The following is a 21,890-nucleotide window of genomic DNA, read 5'->3' as shown; positions in this document are numbered from 1 at the left end:
ATCGTTCTGGCTAGACTCTTGTAAGTTGAATGAAGAAATAAGAAAGCATCTTAACATGGCCCTCAAAACTATACAAACTCCGTAAGATTTTCAAACTTTATATCTTGAACAATGTAAGTTAACAGGAAAAAGTCAAATGACAATTTTAATAGACTTTAAAACAGTGTACAAGTATAAAACACTGGTTTTGTATTTCAAAAGTTGGAGGAAGATACCCATTCAACAGTCTACAAAACATATGCCAGTAGATTACATAAAAGACTATGTACAATATAAAAAGAGCTGAAAACAGTCTTCACTGTAAAAATAATTTAAAACAAATTTTTCAATTTAAAATATCATCTATAGCACAAACACACATCATGCAAATGGAAAACTAAATATACTGCATTCTTTAGTGTAGCCAAATAAATTCAGACTGAAACATCTTTTAGGTAGGGAAATGGCCATTCAATAAAATTTCTCTCTCTGGCAGTAATGGTCCTAGCTGGGTATTTTATGCTTAAAGAACAGCTATATTTCAAACCCTTTTTTAAAATTGTAATAAATACTAAAGCAACATAGGAATACTTTATATTTGGGAATAATGTGGGGGGAAGGTCTGGAAAATAAATTGCTCTGTGCAATTTTATAAAGTATGAATTTTTTGAAAGGCTAGAAGCTTCTGCAGCTGAGAAAAGTTTGATCTCTAGTTTTAAGGCAGGCTAAGCTTTTAAATAAAGATGTTACAGGAACTAACTTCATTAACTATTCTGCTATTACAAGTTACATCATGTTCATCTCCATAATACTAGGCTAGCAGTTTGGTGTCTATTACACCAAATCCTCCCAACAGGAGACATGTACTTACTGGCTGAGTTATAATTAACATCTTAGTACTTTGGAACTGTAATCAGGGGCCTGTTGCTCTCCTCATTAGTGGAAAAGAAAAGCAGCAGTCCAAAATATTACACTCTTCCCAGTTGAAGTACCATTATTATAGATTCATAAGGGCTCTGCATATTCACATCTTGGCAGTTTAATACTTGTGGGAAAGAATCAATGCAAGCTCTACCACAGTGATATGTAAACAACAATGGCAAATATTCTTGAAACTAAGGGTACCCAGGCAGGCACTATTGTCTCTAAAGCAATTGAAACATTTCCAAAGCATTTATTTGTTTTTCAGATTAGTTTTAGGAGCCAATATAGACATTACTACATGTCCACAGGAAGTACAAAAGCCATCTTCATTTCAACAATACAATATTCCTGAAATTCTTAGCACCAAGTCTTACTTTAAAAAGCAAAGACAACTGAGTGCTCTCCCACATATTGTTGACTTCCTTCTACACACACTGCATGTTATGAGATTTTTAAAAAGTTAGCTGCCACAAGTTTTGGAAAATGCCAGTGTTTAAAAATAGGTAATTGTGCTAATAAAGAATCAAAAGTTTAGCAGAACAGACATTTGAGGAGTTCAGACTATTCAATGTTACAAATAAAAGTGTGAAAATACCATTCTTTGGTCTAGATAAGCTGTTCCCTTTACATTAATTTAACATTCCAATGGCTTTTTGAAAACTTTAAAATGTTGAAACTCACTAGGCAAGAACAAAATTATATATACATAACGGATGTATCATACAAATGAACTTTTAAAAGAAAAGTCTTGACCAACAGGTGATTAAAGATACTTAGTACCCTTCTCTTAAAAAAAGTTAGTGTTGCGTGTACAAGTACAGAAATAAGAAGTTAAAAATTACCCATGAAGAAAAAATCTTATTTTACCAGTCTATAAATATTACACCTTTCTGGTTTCCTTGCTCTGTTGAATTCACAAGTAAACATTCCTTTTGACATGCTAAAGTTCCTAATGCTGGTGGAACAATTCCTGTACCTGGACAACTATTACATTATGATTTGTTTGATGGATAGTTAATGTCTGTTGCTTCCTGTTTCACGGATATAGCTTCATTAACTGCCTCTTGATCACCTCCATCAACTCCAAATCCAGTTCCTCCAGCTCTCTCATTAACATCAGCATCATCTTCCAAACCGTTGTAAAATTCTTCAATCTCACTTTCATCCTCCAAGTGTTCTTCTAAACTTGGACTCTGGCATGTTCCACTATCACTGTTACTGCCACAAGAACTAGAGGATAACACGTCATCTTCAGAGTCTGAATATACCTCAGCGCCATGGAAAATATAACGATTTGGTGGTAAAAACAGATACTGATTACCTGAAATATAGTAATAGAAGAGAAATGATAAATGATTCTAAGTTTTCTAAGACTAACTTGGTCTGATTGTACGTTCAAGCCCTGCCTTTACCTGAGTATCATTACTAGAGGCTACTACAATAGTGGTCTTTAAAAACAAGCTAAGAGCTCAGTCTTAACTGCAAATCTTAGTTCTGCCACCCACCACTTTTGTGAATTCAGGCAGTTCTGTGCCTATGCCTCAATTTCCTCATCTAGAAAATTAAGCGATTTTCACAACTCTATCAGCTAAGTATGAATAAATTTAGAGGACGATGTTCAATAAAGCTTAATCAACTCCTCTGAATAGATCTCATGATATTAAATATCCAGGCCAGCCTACATTACTCAATTCATGTTCACCGAATATAACTTCTCTAAAGCACATATGCCTTCAAGGCACTTGCATTATTTTAACTTTAGATTATGAACCTAAAATTAAACGTTTTAATTCAGTAATAGCTTCACCATCTATTCAAAAGTGTAGTCTGCAGGCAATGGCATCACCTTAGAGTTTATTAGAACTTCAATTCTCAGGCCCCACCACTCACCTACTGAACCAGTATTTATTTTTACCAGAGTCCTAGACACATTAAAGTATGAGAAACGCTGATCTAGCATTGGACATTAACCTTTCTTCAACTCCCTCCCAAATTTGCATTCACAGTATAAGCTGTGACCTGTGATGGTAAGGAGAATTCCCTCCCTTTTCCTATTACAGGTCCCAGGTTAAGAGCACCTCTTGGTGGGAACCTTAAACATTAATGATGAAATGTTTTCTACCACTAAATTCACAAGTAACTTCGAACTTAAGTCTGTTTCTACACATGATAAATGTCATTTATTTAATGCACCACATCCCAGACTAATTCACAAAAACCTGGCTACTCACATAGCTGAAGTGACATGCCATCTGCCAAGCATACCCAGGTTTGTCTTCAAAACAGCTTCCAAACTTTATACCCCATCATGACCCAAGTTCTCACTTTGAAACAACCTAGTATGTGTATAAGAATTCTGATCTGGGGGCGCCTGGGTGGCGCAGTCGGTTAAGCGTCCGACTTCAGCCAGGTCACGATCTCGCGGTCCGTGAGTTCGAGCCCCGTGTCGGGCTCTGGGCTGATGGCTCAGAGCCTGGAGCCTGTTTCCGATTCTGTGTCTCCCTCTTTCTCTGCCCCTCCCCTGTTCATGCTCTGTCTCTCTCTGTCCCAAAAATAAAAATAAATGTTGAAAAAAAAAATTAAAAAAAAAAAAAAGAATTCTGATCTGAACCCACAAAACTGACTTTACAGTCCACTAACATCACAAATCGGCAGTGTGAAAACCAATTATTTCCCTCTGTTTCGGGAGAAAGTATTCGTCAGTTTTCTAAGCCACTAGTATTAATTTCCATGATTGGAGGAGGGAGTACCTTTATTCTAGCTAACAGAAAAGCCCATTTGGCACTTCTTAATATATGTCTTCTAAGGGGTCCCGAGGTTGTGCATAGTTTTGGCCCATGCTTCTAAAAATGTTTCATTCTGCTCTATCCCCCATGATGAACAGAATAATCTATTATTTCTGAACCCAAGAATCCTATACCTGTTTTTCTTATTCTTGGGAACCATCAAGACAGACTCAGTTTGCTTCATACATGCTCCTCCTTTCTCCTTTTCAATCTGACCTCACCAACAGAAATCATGGTAAACAAAAATAAATTAACTCTAGTGTGGTATGGGAGCCCAAATCTTGGTTTTGGCTCAGGTCATGATCTCATGAGTTCCAGCCCTGCATAGGGCTCTGCACTGATAGCACGGAGCCTGCTTGGGATTCTCTCCCTCCCTCTCCCTCTGCCCCTCCTCTGCTTGCTGTCTCTCTCAAAAAAAAAAAAAAAAAAAAAAAAAAGACTAGCGTGGTCATTTGTTAACAGCTGCACTCTACACCAGTTATCTTTTTTAATCTTCACAACGTTAACGTGTATGCTATTTTATTCCTATTTTACAAATGAAGAAAAACAGATTAAATAACTTTGCCCACAGTGAATCTGAGACAATGGGGTCTGATTCCAAAGCCTGTACCTTTTAAGGCCTAAATTGGTAGGGAAAAGTCTAGAGACTGCTCCAGGCTTAATTTTTGTTTCCTGGGGCAGAGAGTTTTCTGTTTGACCCATCTGTCAAAAAGATACTCAAAGAAGGGGTGCCTGGGTGGCTCAGTACATTAAGTGTCCAACTCTTGATTCTGGCTCAGGTCAGATCTGATGGGTTCATGAGATCGAGCCCCGTGTAGAACTCTGAGAGGACAGTGTGGAGCCTGCTTGGGAGTCTCTCTCCTCCTCCCAGTCTCGTGCATGCTCTCAAAAAAAAAAAAAAAAAAAAAAAAAAAAAATACTCAAAATCTCCAGTGCAAAACTCTTCCAGTACATAAGCAGACTTTGTATATGATACCAGTATTTACCTGACTAAACAGAACAGCAATTTTTCTACTTCTGATTCTTGCCACATTTGTAAATACAAGCATTCTTGTATGCTTTTTCTAATTTCTCTTGGCGTATGTCCTTTACTTTTAACTCTCCACATACCATTCAAGACCAAAGTCAGAAATTAGGTTTTTTTCAAAGCCTTCTATAACCTAATCCCTTCCAAGTAGCATCTATGTTTCTTAATATCACCTACTTTTGTTTAATCAGCTGTTTTTATAATTATACACAAACATCAATAGATTGATCACTGTATATTCAGAACTTACTACAGTGTGCCTGGTGTGGAAAAGGCACAAAGGCTTACTATTCAACTGAACTAAAATTCACTTATGGTAAATGATTATAACTCACAATACATCGGCCTAAAATATCAGTTTACCCCATGGGACTTAATGTTTTAAGTTGTACAAGATTGTTACATCTAAGTTTGTGTGTGTGTGTATTTTTACATTTATTAAATTAGGATGTTTCACCCTACTACTTGGTAAAGAGTTCCCATGAGTCACAACAGGGTATTTCTATACACTATTTGCTAACAATGAAGTAACAGAAAGGGAAATTAAGTAATCCCATTTACAACTGCGTCAAAGACTAAACGACTAAGAAATAAGTTCAACCAAGGAGGTGAAAGACCTGTACTCTGAAAACTGGAAGACACTGATGAAAAGAAACTGAAGACAAATTTAAAGACCTCCTATGTTAATGGATTGGAATTAATATTGTTAAAATGTCCATATTATCAATAAGAATCTACAGATTCAATACAATCCCTATTAAAATACCAATAGCACTTTTCACAGAACTGGAACAAATAATCGTAAAATGTGTGTGGAACCACAAAGACCCTGAATAGCCAAAGCAATCTCAAGAAAGAACAAAAACTGGAAGGGGGATCATGCTCCCTGATTTCAAAGTATACTACAGAGCTATAGTAATCAGAAGAGTATGGTATTACCACAAAAATAAGACACACAAATCTATGAATAGAATAGAGAGCCCAGAAATCAACTCAAGACTTAAATGGCCAATTATTGTATGACAAAGAAGGCAAGAATATGCAATGGGGAAAAAGTTTAGCCAATCAATGGTGTTAAGAAAACGAGACAGCTACATGCAAAAGAATGAAACTCCACCACTTTCTCATACCACATACAAAAATAAACACAACTGACTAAAGATCTAAAAATGAACTGGGACTACATCAAACTAAAATTAATTTGCACAGTAAAGGAAACAAAACAAAAAGGCAACCTGAGTGGGAGAAGATCCTTGCAAATGATGTATCCAATAAGGGATTAATATCCAGATTATATAAAGAACATACAGCTCAACAGCAAACACACCCAACCCAACTAAAAAATGGGCAGAGGCCACGAATAGGGGCACCTGGCTGGTTCAGTCAGCGGAGCATGCAACTCTTGATCTCAGGGTTGTGAGTTTCAGCCCCACACTGGGTGTAGAGATTAGTTAAAAAATAAAATCTTAAAAATATGGGTATAGGCCCCAAATAGACATTTTCCAAAAGACGATATACAGATGGCCAACAGACACATGAAGACGCTAAACATCACTAACTAGAGAACTGCAAACTGAAACTTCACTGAGATCACTTAACACCTGTCAGAATGGCTAATTATCAAAAAGACAAGATAAGTGTTGCCACAAATTTGGAGAAAAGAGTACCCTCATGAAGTGCTGGTAGGAATGTAAACTGGTGCAGCCACTATGGAAAACAGTATGGAGGTTTCTCAAAAAGTGAGAAATAGAAAAATTAGAAATAAAAATAAATCTGGCAATTCTACTTCTGGGTATCTTCCTTAAGAAAGCAAAAACACCTATTTGAAAAGGTATGTGTACCCCTGTGTTCACTGCAGTATTTATTTACAATAAGATATGGAAGCAACCTAAATGTCCATCTATACATGAAAGGATAACGTTCTGTATATGTACAAAGGAGTATTACTCCGCCACAAAAAAGAATAAAATCTTGCCATTTACAACACAGATGGACCTAGTGGGTATTATGCAAAGTAAGAGAAAAACAAATACCATATGGTTTCACTTATATATGGAATCTGAAAAACAAAACAAAACAGACTCATAAAAACAACTGGTGATTGCCAGAAGGGAAGGGAGGGTGGGGTGTTGTAATAACTTTGTATGGTGACAGACAGGACTACACTTCTCATGGTAAGCATTTCATAAGGTATATAATCACTATGTGGTACACCTGAAACTAATACTGTGCCAACTATATTTCAATGAAAACAAAAAACAGGGTAGATGCTATTCCTAATATTCTGTGGAGAAGGATCAGAGATGTTTCCCGTTCTGAGACAACACAGCCTACTGGTTAAGAGGACATGCTCTGAGGATAGACCTGGAATCCAATTCGGCTCTTCGATATCCTAATTATCAACCTCACACAGGGTACTTAACCTCTATGGGCCTCACAGTTTCCCCACCAGCAGGAGACAAGTAGTAATAGTCCCTACCTCATGAGATTAAAATCAGATAATGTATATAAATAAAGCAGCTACCCTACAGTAACCACCCAAATCTGCCATCATTTCTACCAGCTAAAGCTCACCAGACAATGGCAGAGCACAATATATTTCTCAATTTTCTTACCAATTCAATGCTTACCTTCTCATTTCCTGGAGAAAAATGACGTACAGAGAACACTTTAAACACACTATTTCTTCCCTTAGTGTATGTAAGATACTACTGTTTATCCTTTCTCTGGCTTAAATTCTCAACCTTAACATTTTCTCTAAACACAATCATCTGTTACATAAAGCTATACACTATCACCTAACCTGCCAAAATTGCTTATTTCTTGCAAATATTTTGTTAAAATAATTATACCTTCAAAATGGTTCAACAGTGCTTCCTTACCATCAAGCCGTTTGCTAATCTGCTCCTTTGCAAGTCGAGCTGGCCAGCACTTCCTCACTGTTTCAGCAATTGAAGTTCTTTCATTTTTTTCCCCAGTATTAGAGTCAACATTCTTCGAATCCGGACTTCCCAGCTGTTCAGTAACACTTTCAATGTTCCTAGTAGAATTCTGTCCTTCCTGTGATTTTTCTTCCATATGATCTCTTGGTTCAGACACCTCAGGATCATTAACATTGCTCTTAGTTGCTTGGTCTAAAAGTGTAACAATCACTGAAGAATCTGGTGGTGAAGTTCTTTCTGGTGAACTTGAGTCTTCTGAAATATTAAGAGGTGTGGGTGGCAACTCTGACAAATGAGCCAACTCTTTTTGTGTTCGTGGAGGTTTTTCAGTAATTTCTGAAAGCTTTACAGGGTTGCAGCAAAGTTTGGCATATTCACCACCTAACCTATGACATAATTCATTAATTATGACATCACAGTCTCCAAGAAGCTCTACATCAAAATGCAGATGAGGCAAAGGTTCTCTATTTATTAGTATCTGAGGCACTTCATGGGGTATGGAACCTAAAAATAAGTGAAAAACGCATTAGAAAAAGGGAAGGGCACTAAGTTACTAAAGCCACAACAAATGTGCAATGCAAAAATCTAACATGCTCCCAATACCAAAAAAGAAACCCACCACCACTACTAAACCAACCCATCACATTCATTAAGATGTCAAACAGATGAGCATTTAAGCATCTTTTTAAAATTTCAGGTCCTGTTTCCCATCACCTGATTACCTCTGAGCAATCTTTTCAGAGTTTTCTACTTTGTACCTCAATTTCCTTGTCTATATATAATGGGGATAATAATACTTTTTCACAAGGTTGTAGTGAGAATATAAGTCAAATGCATAGAAGAGTTTTCGGCACATAGTGATAGTTATTCTGAAATAGCTCTTGATATAGTGTGAAAATTCAATTTTCCACCATTATATACCTGTGTCTTACATTTTTAAAAAATTACCTTTGCCTATCACCAACACACTATTATACTGCCCCACAGAAAGCTTTTAAGAATTTCTCTGCCTTATCTTTAAAGAGAAAAAAATAACTCAAAAATAAAGGAACTTATTCATTAAATTTCATGTTTTAATTACAAATTATCCTATATTCTGCTTTCAAAGACTTTAACAGCTATTTGAGTTAAAGCCACCACATTTAAGTAGGAAAAAGATGCAGAACTGTAGAGCTGAACTCTTGTTTCTTCCAAGTGTTTGCTCTGGGTGCCTATATGACTGCTGAAGTAGGGTCTAATTTAATTATCTGGTTAAAGAGTTTGATATTCTCTTCTCCCTCGCCTTTTAGGGCACACCTGATGCTACTGAATTAGTCCCTCTATCTTCCTCTCCCTTTTGCTTCCTCGCTAGAGGGAGAAAAGAGAGAGTATGAGAGCACATGTTAAATACTCCTGAGGGTAAAAGGGACTTAAATTATATTTGAGCATTTTCATACACACAAACACCCTTATGGGCAAAGCTGATCCACACAGGACAGTAATCACAAGGCATGACTCTTATTCTTTTTTTTTTTAATTTTTTTTTTTTCAACGTTTATTTATTTTTGAGACAGAGAGAGACAGAGCATGAACGGGGGTGGGGCAGAGAGAGAGGGAGACACAGAATCGGAAACAGGCTCCAGGCTCTGAGCCATCAGCCCAGAGCCTGACGCAGGGCTCAAACTCCCAGACCGCGAGAGTGTGACCTGGCTGAAGTCGGACGCTTAACCGACTGCGCCACCCACGCGCTCCGACTCTTATTCTTATAAAAACAGACCAATCATAATAAATTCTCTAATGTGAGTATTTTACACTTGTATCTACCTATATATACATTTGAACTTACTGTACCTGAAATCAACTAAATTTGAAAGATCGACAACTATAATCAAATTAAGACTAAAAACACACAGATTAAGGTCACACATTTCCTGAACATATGTAAATCAGCTGAAGCTAACTCTTGTCATATTAAGAACACATTCCGCTGAAAAGTTGAACTGTTTCCCTTGTTGGAATTTGACATTACTTCTGTTTTGACAACTCTTCCACCCAACCCTTGCACCAAAGTATCATATTAACCAATCTTTGTGAACAAAAATGTCACCTAAAAAATAAAACTGGCTCTCCACCACTCTTTAGCCAGGAAGAGAGTAAGATCATTGGGATCCAATGGACAGACCCCACAAACCATGGCAATATATATAGAAGTATTCTCTAAAAATCATCACCAACTTACTTGGAATTAGTGCTACTGGTCTTACTTTCAGGGAAGACCCAATAACAATAAGGAGATCAACTTCATCTTTGTCATACTTCATGGCTCTATGAAACTGCTCTGGTAAATTTTCACCAAAAAAGACAATCTCTGGCTTCATGATAGCAAGTGGTTCATCAGCTGGGCACCTAGGACAACGAGGAACCACCTACATGTTCCAAATTTTGGTTAAGATGGGGAGGAAAAAAGAAAGCTGAAGTTAGAAATAGTCAACATTTACACACTAAGAATGCATTTCAAAATGATCAAAGAAGTTGAATCACTATGTTGTACACCTGAAACTAACAGAACACTACATGTTAACTATACCAGAGTTAAAATTAAAAGCAAATTTAATTAAAAAAAAAAAAAAAAAAAAAGAATTCCCACATAAAAAAAAAAAATTCAAACTGAAGTATAGAAACCTGTGGAAAGAGCTACATGCTAGAAGTCCTGAGGGAAAAAAAATAATCAAAACAGAAAAGCCGTGGATAAATAGTAGGGAAAACTGGATACAACCTCAATGGCAATGTCAACTGTCAATTAGTTACTTTATTAACATACAGTGAAATACGATGGTGTTATTATTGGTGTATATAGGTATTATAGTATCCATGTGGACGTACATTTGATATTTAAGAGTCCACTGCAGATTAAGAGAAACCAGCATCTGTATATATGTACACACACACACACAAACTTAATCCTTTAAAAAATGTAAGAAATGATTCCATTATAACATGATACCCTCACTATGTATGATTAACTATATATGCAGCTAAGTACACAGAATTTATATCTGGATGGTTTTTATTCTCTGCCATTATTTTCTTGCATTTTTTTTGGCAGTGATCATACATGAAACATCTTTTACAATAAATTTTTTAATGTTTTAAAGAATTACCAAGAATTTAAAATTCAAAATCCAACAGGCACTTTTAAAAAGGAAGAGTAAGGAGAAACTCTAATAGAGCAAGACTCCACTTACGATTTGCATTTTTATTTTAACTTAGATATTTTATTTTAACTTAGATATTAAGGAGCCGATTTCATCATTTTAGAGACATTATAGAGCAATGTTTCCAACTTAAGGGATTAAAAGTTTCTTGTATATTTCCACATCAGAATTCCCAGTGGTTAACACTCTCTTTCTGGATCTTTCTGTCCCAGATACTTTCAGAAAAAAAAGAATTTGGAGGCAAAAGAAGAAACAGATCAAAAACAAGCACAATTCCTCAAGTATAGGTGATGAATTACCTGATTAAAAATATCTCCTCGTACAGCTTCACAGTCTACTTTGTATTTACAAATCAAGCAAGAGGCTGTTGCAAAGGAACCTAAAACAACCAATACACACATGCTTTGTTAAAGGAATATTTCCATTTCTTAAAACATACCACAAAGGTATAAAAGAGAATTAAGACTCCACAGGGGAATCTCAGGGATAATTCAAATACTTATATATTAAATACAGACAGAATCCAATCCTCAATTATCGAGATGTTGATATAGTGACACTTCCTAAAGCTATTCTTTTTTTTGTTGTTGTTTTAAGTGAATTCTAGCCACAACATGGGGCTCAAACTCAGAACCCCAAGATCAAGAGTTATACATTCTACTGAGCCAGGCAGGCACCCCAAAGTTGTTCTTTTTAATAAAATAAACCAACTCCCCCAGAACTAAAACTCTGCAGAATTGAAAGATGACAATTATGTGACCTTAGCCGAATAGCTGTACATTAAAAACAGTTCAGGGGCACCTGGGTGGCTCAGTAAGTTTAGGCGTCTGACTTCTTTTTTTTTTAATGTTTTATTTATTTTTGAGACAGAGAGAGGCAGAGCATGAGCAGGGGAGGGGCAGAGAGAGAGTGAGACACAGAATCTGAAGCAGACTCCAGGATCCGAGCTGTCAGCACTGAGCCAGATGCAGGGCTCAAACTCACAAACCGCAAGATCATGACCTCAGCGGAAATCAAGAGTCGGACTGACGGAGTCACCCAGGCGCCCCATGTCTGACTCTTGGATTTCGGCTCAGGTCATGATCTGATTCATGGGACTGTGCCCCAGGTTGGGCTCTGCCCCAGCAGTGCAGGGCCTGCTTGGTATTTTCTCTCTCCCTCTCTCTCAGAATAAACACATTTAAAAAAACAAAAAGTTTAGATTTGTAAGAAAATGGTCTGTTCCTACTTGTTTTAAAAGTCTTCTAAATTTCAAAATTTTATACAGCGTAACTACCCTGTTCCTATAGTTTCATACCCTAAAGATGTCATATTTTCCTTACATAGCTAGTATTACTTTTGTAACCAAAAAAGGTTATTTAGAAGAATTTAATGGAATACAACGGCTACTCCTTTTGAAACACAATAGAACATTGATCTGATGTTTTGTACAATTAAGTATCAAGGCCAATACTTCTGGTTTCATTTTTTTGCATTCTACTTTTTAAAATTTATCTACTATTGATCAGTTAACATGACTAAATAAATCTCCAATCCTGGATGGTAGCCTACTTTCTAATCCTATTTTTTCCTATAAGACTAACTAAATAACAGAAAGCAATTCTGAAGTTTACGAACCATGACACTGAATTATCCTTTGGATTCCTGCAACCTGTTCCAGTGTATCTATGTTCTGAGTATAGTTCCGAAGCAGTTTTCCTTCCTTATCTGACAAGGCTATGAATTTGTGACAGAGAGATGGTTGGAACTGTCCAGGATATATTTCCTACATAATGCAAAAGGTAGAAAAAATATTACATTAAAGAAATAAGTATAACACACATGTCACATTTAGGTTTAACCAAAAACTACCATGATAGCCCCCATGTATAAATAAATTAAAAAACAGTACATGAGCATCTCAAAGCATCTAGATGGTTGCTACACACACCTATAAAAGGATTGCTGCTGTAATATGTATAAAACTCAGCAATTAGTGAACTTGGCCCCTTGAAGGAAAAAGTCAACCATAAGCATCTCTAATAAATGTTAATAGATATTTTAATAAAAGAAGAAATATACACCTGAGAATATATCTAAATTTTGTTGGCTGCAAATTCAGGTTTGTTTTTTGTTGTTTCCTCTTTTTAAGGAAAAAGAAAAGTTTAAGTTGAAATTAAAGTTATCAAAGGTATGGTGACTTCTTTTAAAAACTAAAAAAGGCACTGTCAACACAATATTAAAAGTTGTTTATTCATCATTCATTATAAATATCAACCTGTTGGAAGTTTAAAGCTAAAGTTTTAATTCCTTACCAAAATTGTTTTCCTTCCACTGCACAGGCACATACTGGTATAGTATAGAGTTGCTCATGAATGCTGAGTTGCTGGATTTTGTGTGTGTGTTTTTCCCCCCAAATAATGCTTCAATGCTGTTTCTTCTTTAAAAACAAAGAATTCAGATATACACATGGCAAAAAGATCAGAGAAAAAGTATCAATTTTGGTCCTCTCAACTTTTGACAGTGTTTTTATTAAATTTCATTTAGTAAGTGACTATGGCAAAGGAAGTTTCTTCTCTACTTTTTTCTTTAAAGTAGTAATGCTACCTACTTCCTTACCATTCATTACAGCCTCTAACGTATTACAATGCTAGCAAAAAATCAGACACAACCGTATGTCCGTCAATAGGGGACCGGTTGTAGAAATATAGTACATCCATAATAGTGGAGTATGCAGCCATTAAAATGAATGTGAGAGGTCTAGATGTACTGACCTGGAAAATGGTCCTATGACATGTGAAAAAAAGCAAGTTAGTCACCAGTGTGTATAGTTTTGTTTTTGTTGTTTTGTTATTAAGCAAAAACGGTATTTATATGCACATGTATATGCTCATATAAACATCAAGAAAAATACAAACAAGCTATAAATAGAGGTGGGGAAAGTTTCAACTTCTGACATTATACAAAAAAAGTTTAAGAACTTTTTAAATGTTAATCTACTTAACATTTCAAATAAAACATCTACAGGGATACCTGTTACATAAAAATAATAAGCAAATCTCATTATAAAAACTACCATGTACATGTCCATAAGCAACTGAAAATACTATACAAAATCCAAAACCTTTGCCTCGCATTCAAAATTTTCTCATGAATTTCACGGACAATTTTGCAATGTAAGAAACAGACAATGCATATAGAAAGAAGTACCAAGTGAAGGGCTTATTAAAGCCATGTTTCATAGAAAATCGAAAGCTGCATTATGCTTTGAACCACTGGACTGTGCTATACTAACCACTGTTTTCTCCCCATGATGCCTTGTTTTAGTACATTTAAAGGATTAAACATCATAGTGGCTTACTAAGCTCTCTCTGGAAATGGCTGTTAAAAGTATTTGTACAAAAAAAAAGTTTTTACAACAAATACTACAATATGCTAGGCTACAAACAAAATAGGCTCTAAAACAATGACAGTGAGAACAGCATGCCAAACTCATGATATAAACAAATGACTACCTCCAGCACATGCTGGGGAACAAGAGTACTAAGACTCGACCTTCCTGGATTGACCTTTCCTGTGCCTTATCATCCCCTATTCCCTCTATTTTTTAAAGTAGGCTCCACACTATTTATTATAATGCTGCAGACCAGGCTGAAGACTGGGTTTTTACATTTTAATGGGTTAGAAAGGTAACCAAAAATGACAGCATTCCTGTATCATCCACAAAGAAAATCACATTTACTACTCAGCCATATACTGAATAGGTTTGTGGACTCTACTGTAGACATATACATCCCCATTTTGCAGATGAAAAACCTAAAGCACAGAAATAACTTGCCAAATGTCACAAGAGGCAGTACATAGCAGAGCTATCATTCAAACCCAATTTTGACACCTAAGTGTGGCTCTTAACCAATAATGCATACTGCCTTTTTAATTTTCAATCTCTTGACATCACGTTTCCTACTTCTTTTAAGCTAATATGCACCACTGCTATTAGGTATTCCAAGCTAGTCTAGTAAGAATAGTAAATACAATTTGGGGTGCCTGGTTGGCTCAGTTAGGTGTCCAACTCTTGATTTCTGCTCAGGTCATGATCTAACAGTTCATTAGTTTGAGCCCTACGTTGGGCTCTGGGCTGACAATGCCAAGCTTACTTGGGATTCTGTCTCTCCCTCTCTCTCTGCCCCTCCCCTGTGTGTGTGCACTCCCTCTCTGCCTCAAAAATAAACCTAGAAAGTATATATACTTCAGGGGCGCCTGGGCAGCTCAGTCAGTTGAGCATCTGACTTCGGTTCAGGTCATGGTCTCACAATTTGTGAATTTGAGCCCCACATTGCGCTCGCTGCTGTCAGCACAGAGCCAGCTTCAGACCCTCTGTCTCCCTCTCTGCCCCTCCCCCACTCTCTCAAAAATAAATAAAACATTAAAAAAAACACACTTCATTTTGCACAACTTTGGGATTACAGCAAGCTGGAATTCCAATCACCTTCTAACTTAAAAACACTCTTCAAGAATCCATGATCTCTCCACAAACCAGTGCAGAAAAGCAGCCCAATCGGAAAAAACAGCTAAGAACAAACAGGCAATTCAAAGATATACACGTGGTCAGTAGTGAAAAGCATTCATCCAGGGGCGCCTGGGTGGCTCAATTAGTTAAGCTCCCAACTTCTGCCCAGGCCATGATCTCACAGTTTTTGAGTTCGAGCCCCACATCGGGCTCTGTGCTGACAACTCAGAGCCTGGAGCCTGCTTCAGATTCTGTGTCTCCCTCTCTCTCTACCTCTCCCCCACTCATGCTCTCTTTATCTCAAAAATAAATGAACATGAAAAAAAATTTTAAAAAAGTATTTATCCACACTAATAAACAAAAACAAAACATTAATATAAAAAGATGATAATTTTTATCTATTAGATAGTTTAAAATGCCTTAAAAACAACTCTAGATAACGACTAATAGAACTAATTAAATATATTGTGGTACAACTATTAATACTATGCAGCCTTTTCTTAAAAATGAGGTATATCTGTTAAGTGCCTTTATGAAACTATTTCCAATATTAAGTAGTACAAACAAAAGCAAGGTAGAGAAAAGGGTGCATGACTCTGTTGGTAATTATTTTTAAAATGTTGGAAAATTACAATGCCCTTCTCCTATATATAAAAACAAGTTTACTCATTCTTTTTCCTAGAAAGATACCCAAGAATACATCTTATGATGGTAGTAACCTTTGAAGAACGAGAGGTAGAGAGGACTGAAGGGGGAAGCCAACTAAAATATGTGTTTTACTGTTAGAAGCAATTTTTAAACCCTAAATACAACAAACCCACACCCCCACACACACTTTTTGAAAAGTATTTTAATGCTAATGAAGTATCGTGGAGGATTTTTGGGTGGGTAGGGAGCAGGGGCATGCTTAAATCAGCCTTTTTATTTTTTATTTAAAAAAAAAATTTTTTTTTTTTACATTTATTTATTTTTGAGAGACAGAGCATAAGTGGGGGAGGGGCAGAGAGAATGAGACACAGAATCTGAAGCAGGCTTTAGGCTCTGAGCTGTCAGCACAGGGCCTGATGCAGGGCTTGAACTCATAAAATGTGAGATCACGACCTGAGCCAAAGTCGGATATTTAACTGACTGAGCCACCCAAGTGCCCCCTAAATCAGCCTTCTAATAGGAGTGTATCTTATTCCACCTTTCCAGGTAGCAGTGAGACAAAACATATCAAGACCCTTAGCAATTTCACGTTCGGGAATTTATCCTTAAGACCATTGGAAACATACCAAAAAGGGCAATCAGAGCAACACTATTTACAACAAAAGTAAGCAGGAAGGATTCAAAATGTACTCTTGTGGAATTACAGTACATCGCTTGATGAACGTTATGACCATTGTATCAGTTTAATAGATAAAAAGTTTATTAAATAGAAAATAAAGATAAAATAACCCATTTTTATAATAAAAATATAATATATATTTCAGCTATAAAACTATATTTACATTTATACATAGGCAACCCACATACACATAGGTATTAAAATTGTCTTCAGATAAATGGGGCTGTGGCTTTTTTTTGGGGGGGGGGGTTGCATTTTATTTTTTTTTTATTTATTTATTTTTTTTTTAATTTTTTTTTTTTCAACGTTTATTTATTTTTGGGACAGAGAGACAGAGCATGAACGGGGGAAGGGCAGAGAGAGAGGGAGACACAGAATCGGAAACAGGCTCCAGGCTCTGAGCCATCAGCCCAGAGCCTGACGCGGGGCTCGAACTCACGGACTGCGAGATCGTGACCTGGCTGAAGTCGGACGCTTAACCGACTGTGCCACCCAGGCGCCCCCATTTTATTATTTTTAGATAATGAGCTAGTTTTAAGATTCCTTAACTTTATAACTACAGAATCTCTTATGTTTGCACATTATCAATAAAGTGATAATTTATTGAATAAATATAAAGACACAGGTTTGGAATTAAGTTCATAAAAATTCAGTTCATATTTCTCTACTTTTTCTTGATTTTTAATTGCTTTAGGGTAAAGAATATTCACTGAATTCAATATAGGATAGCATCTATACTCTCTGAACACAGTCCTTTTTAACAACAAAAAAAGTTATTTACATATCCTCAGTTTCACTTTAAATCTTAATATAACCATTCATTTTGACCATACCAGTGAATTATTTTAGACTCCTGAGAATCCTGACAACTCATTATCATTCCAAACCCTTACTATGCAGGAGGGTAATGGTTCAGAACATAGCTATACAGCTTTAACGTTGGGCTTAATTATTCCTATATACAAGAATTCAAAGAGATAACCACAGGTAGACAGACACACTGTAATACAGCTGTGCTCAAACACAGAGCAATTATACAGGGGGTATCTGGCAATGTCTGGAGGCATTTGATTGTCAAGACTGGGAGTGAGAGTGTTATTAATAGCACTTAGTGGGAGGAGGCCAGGAATGATGCTCCATATCCTACAATACATAGGAAAGCTGACAGCAAAGAATTACCCACCCCAAAATGTCAATAGGTTGAGAAACTGCTCTAATGGGCCAGTAACCTCTTTAACACACTTCTCTTTTACTTGGAATTTCTTGTCTAAAAGAAATCTATGTTTCTTCTCAATAATTATATACAACCAATGCCTCCATACATGTGTAGAAATTCTTTCCTTCCAAAATGTCTAAATTTCACCAGTAATATTTCCTCTCTTCATGGCTTCATATTAAATTCACTTTCTCATAACTGACAAAAATCATAAGCTGATTTTATGAACTTTCTGCCAAGTTAGAAAAACTGGTAAACAATTTTATGTTAAGAGTATTTATGTAGTATTTTGAGAATCTAGTAAAATACTGTGTAATATTTACATACCCTCCCCACCCACATTTTTATGTCTTTCATTCTTTGTCCCTACTTATTTCCCCTTAAGCTTTTTCCTATTCATTTTTTAGACCCAAATTAACTCAGTCTTTTACCATTACATCAATTAAGTGCTTTTTTCCCACTGTATTAGCTAATACACACAAATTCTCAAAACTTTTATAGAAGTGAAAAATGCTGCCTCTCCACACCTTTCTCCCAGGTGGCACAAAAGATGTACACAGTGATTATAAAACATAACACATTAACGCTGTGCCATTTTTACTGTAACTCACTTATTTTCTCTTACGCATGGTCTAGATTTCTATTAAGTGTATTTTTGAAAGCCCCTACCATGTATCTTTATCAGAGTAATTCTTAATTATTTCTACAGATTCTTATATATCAAAGCTAATTTAAGCTACAACTGAGTACCCAGTCTGTATATGAGACAACAAAGGTTTCTTACCCTTGCTATTTCTATTCTCAGTTACCACATTTTCCATGTGTCAGGTTACTACTTTACTAGGCAACTTAATATATACTTAAGATAGGGAAAAAAGCTGACCAGTTAGTTTGGGCAACATGTTTCCTCTCAGAATAAAATTTAAAGCAAAAGTCTAGTGAACATTATATAAATGCAGTAGTGAATCAACTTTTATCATCAAATATAAGATCAAAGTAATTTCTAGTTACTTGCTGGCCCTCTAAGTGTTGATTTCTGCCAACTAGAGCTATTAGAATGTGAGTGTCCTAGGTCCAATTCAAGAAGCCTATAATTAAGTGATATTTCATTGTTCTTCAAAATCACTAGCACTGGAACATGAGAGCTTTTCCAAGTTATAATAAATAGACCATATGGTTTGAAAGTAGCACTCTTTAATTAAACTACAGGTTCCTTTAACTTCTAGATTTATGAAAAACTAGTCAATAATACAGAAGACCCTAACTTATATAATGAAGTTTAGCGATTAACAATTTTACAATTTCTTTCCATAAGACTATAGAATTAAAAAAATAAAAAGTTTTTTAATGACTCAAATCTCCTGGGCATGGTATAATGTAATTATCAAACTTTATACTCTACAAGAGGGCTGCCCAATAGAAATATGTGAGCCATGTACACAATTCAAAATTTTCTAGTAATCACATTAAAAAGCATGAAATTATAATTTTTGACACAATATATCAAAAGATTACTTCCACACATAACCTGTATTTGTTATATTTTCTATTTTTTCCATACTACGTTTCCAAAATCTGGTATGTCTTCCACACTTACATCACATTTCAATACACTTAAGTACCAAGAGCCCTTTGTGGCTAGTGGCTTCTCAACTAGACAGTGCAGCCCTAGAGAGTCTAGAGCAAAATAAAGCAAATGACTAAAATGCAACCTAAGAATCTTCCCCCCTAATCACAAATTTTTTAGGCAAATCCTCATGTGTTAAAACCTGACTACTATAAAACACACCTAAACAGAGATTACAATGCTTATGACCCATAAAAAATATTAAAAATCAAAACAGTGATGTTACTTTCATATAGTTTACTAACTCTAAAACAGTCTGAGTAATGTAAAGGCCATTACTAAAGTGCAGATTTGAAAAATATGAAATAATTTCTTCTTTAAACATAAGCCCAGTCCTAAAATGAAAATTAAATGATAGCCCATTCTGGGAAGAAGGAAATTCTGACTGAAATCACTTTATTTCAGTGATCTTACCCTACCACAGTCCTAGTGCCCAAATAGCAGACAATGAATGATAAACTTAAGAACACTAAATGTGAATAAAATCTGTTTTCACAAAAAAAGACCAAAGAACAGCTAGAAGACTTCATAGTACCTTTGCAAACTTGAAGAAAGGTCTTGGATCTTTTCTGAAATATTCAATATCAAACATTGCTTGAGGGTCTGGAAGGTCTGGGAAGTCTATTGCAAGGCGAGCATAAATACCATCTCTTGACCTGAAGTCAGGTATTCCACAAGAAACAGAAACCTGAAAATATGCATGGCATAATTTGTACAATTAAATCTTTTACCTCTATATTTATAATTACTAATTCTTTCATCACATAAGTAGGGAAGAACTGAAAAATATTTTACTTTAAAATTTATTTTGGGGGAGGGGTGCCTGGGTGGCTCAGTCAGTTAAGCATGCGACTCATTTTTGGCTCAGGTCATGATCCCAGGGTCTTGGGACTGAGCCCTGCACTGGGCTCCATGTTCTCTCTCTCTCTCTCTCTCTCTCTGCCCCTGCCCTCCACACACTCTCTCTCTACAAAACATTTAAAAAAATTTGTTTTGGGGAACAAAAATACTGTCCTACTCTAATTTCAAATTCAAATAAAAACAAAACAACCAGTATAATGAAAATCCACCACATTTTCCATTCATAGTGGGGTAAGGAATTTTAAGTCAGGCTATTTTTCTTTTCAGGCTAATTTCAAACCTTTAAGCATTTAACCAACAAACTAAAGCAACTGCAATTTGAGAACAGAGTAAACCATTTCAAATTATTTTAACTAGAGATCAGGCAAGATTTTCTATCACAGTGAAGTATTTCCAAAAACAAAAACCAAAAAACTGTCATCTGGTCAGGGTTCTACTTTAAGAATATTAAATTACTGTATTTTCTTTAAAAACTCTTATCATAGGGGAACCTGGATAGTTCAGTTGCGCATCCAACTCTTGATTTCAGCACAGGTCCTGATTCCAGGGTCATGGGATCAAGCCCCATGTCAGGCTACTCACTTAGTGTGGAGCCTGCTTGAGATTCTCTCTTTCTCTTTGCCCCTCCCCAAATGTTTGTTTATTTTTGAGAGGGAGAGACAGAGCACAAACGGGGAAGGGGCAGAGAGAGAGAGGGGCAGAGAGAGAGAGAGGGAGACACAGAATCTGAAGCAGGCTCCAACTCACAAACTGCAAGACCATGACCTGAACCGAAGTGGACGCTTAAACTGACTGAGCCACACAGGCGCCCCTACAGTATTTTAATTCTTAACGGACACTTCAAACAAGGATTTCAGAAGTTAACTTCTTGTTTCACAATTTTATCAGAGTTGACTCCATTTTGACCTCAAAGTAAAACTAACTAGTCTAAATCACATCTGGGAATAAAGCAAAACGATACTTGATAATCATTTATGATTAACTAGCACTCTGCCTTAACTCAAAATGGCAAAAAGCAGGACTGAATTTTACTCCAACAGTTGCCCTAGGTCACTACTTGTAACATATTCTGTATTCAACACACAATAAGAGCCTTAGGTAGCTAGTTAAGTGTGAACCCAAGGTAGGGCAAATGAAAAATGTCAAGCCACCACAATCACATCACCTTAAACTACAATGGAAGGGAGGTAGGAACCTGTTGCCTTCCCAACACTGTAATTTTACTTGTGAATACCAATTAGGTTCCCAGTTTCCCCATAAAGATGGAACAAATACCCAATTTTTCCATCAAACCCTGACACATTTTATGCAAAGACTTCCCTGCATCTCCTTTAGGAGCTGTAGTATAATATAAGGAAAAATGTTGCCTTAACTCCACTTAGTTACTAGGTTAACAAACAGAAACAAATCTTATTTAAGGTTGTTGGAGAGGTTTTTAAAGAACTGAACCAATTTAACAACTGCTACTGCACCTTTTTAGTAGTTTTCAAACACAAATGCCCATTATCATGTCAGGAT

General features: G+C 36.1%; 1 protein-coding gene across 8 annotated transcripts in view; it reads right to left on the bottom strand.

Moving 5' to 3' along the window:
• Positions 1-118: 118 nt before the first annotated feature.
• Positions 119-21,890, bottom strand: part of SIRT1 (sirtuin 1) — a 64,831-nt gene continuing 43,059 nt past the window's right edge. For 7 of the 8 annotated variants that reach the window (XM_047825532.1, XM_047825538.1, XM_047825533.1 and 4 more), the window contains 6 exons: positions 20,047-20,199; positions 12,470-12,617; positions 11,152-11,231; positions 9,877-10,063; positions 7,599-8,162; positions 119-2,224 (listed from right to left, as the gene is read on the bottom strand). In XM_047825532.1, coding sequence (XP_047681488.1) covers positions 1,896-2,224; positions 7,599-8,162; positions 9,877-10,063; positions 11,152-11,231; positions 12,470-12,617; positions 20,047-20,199 — 1,461 coding nt within the window. In that variant the 3' untranslated portion in view covers positions 119-1,895. Of the gene's footprint in view, positions 2,225-7,598; positions 8,163-9,876; positions 10,064-11,151; positions 11,232-12,469; positions 12,618-13,146; positions 13,272-20,046; positions 20,200-21,890 lie in introns of those variants that run through there. The other variant, XM_047825540.1, reaches the window with a different exon arrangement.

This window comes from Prionailurus viverrinus, chromosome D2 (genome assembly GCF_022837055.1).
Source record: "Prionailurus viverrinus isolate Anna chromosome D2, UM_Priviv_1.0, whole genome shotgun sequence".
In the NCBI taxonomy this organism is placed as follows: Eukaryota; Metazoa; Chordata; class Mammalia; order Carnivora; family Felidae; genus Prionailurus; species Prionailurus viverrinus.
This window is presented reverse-complemented; position numbering and strand designations above follow the sequence as displayed.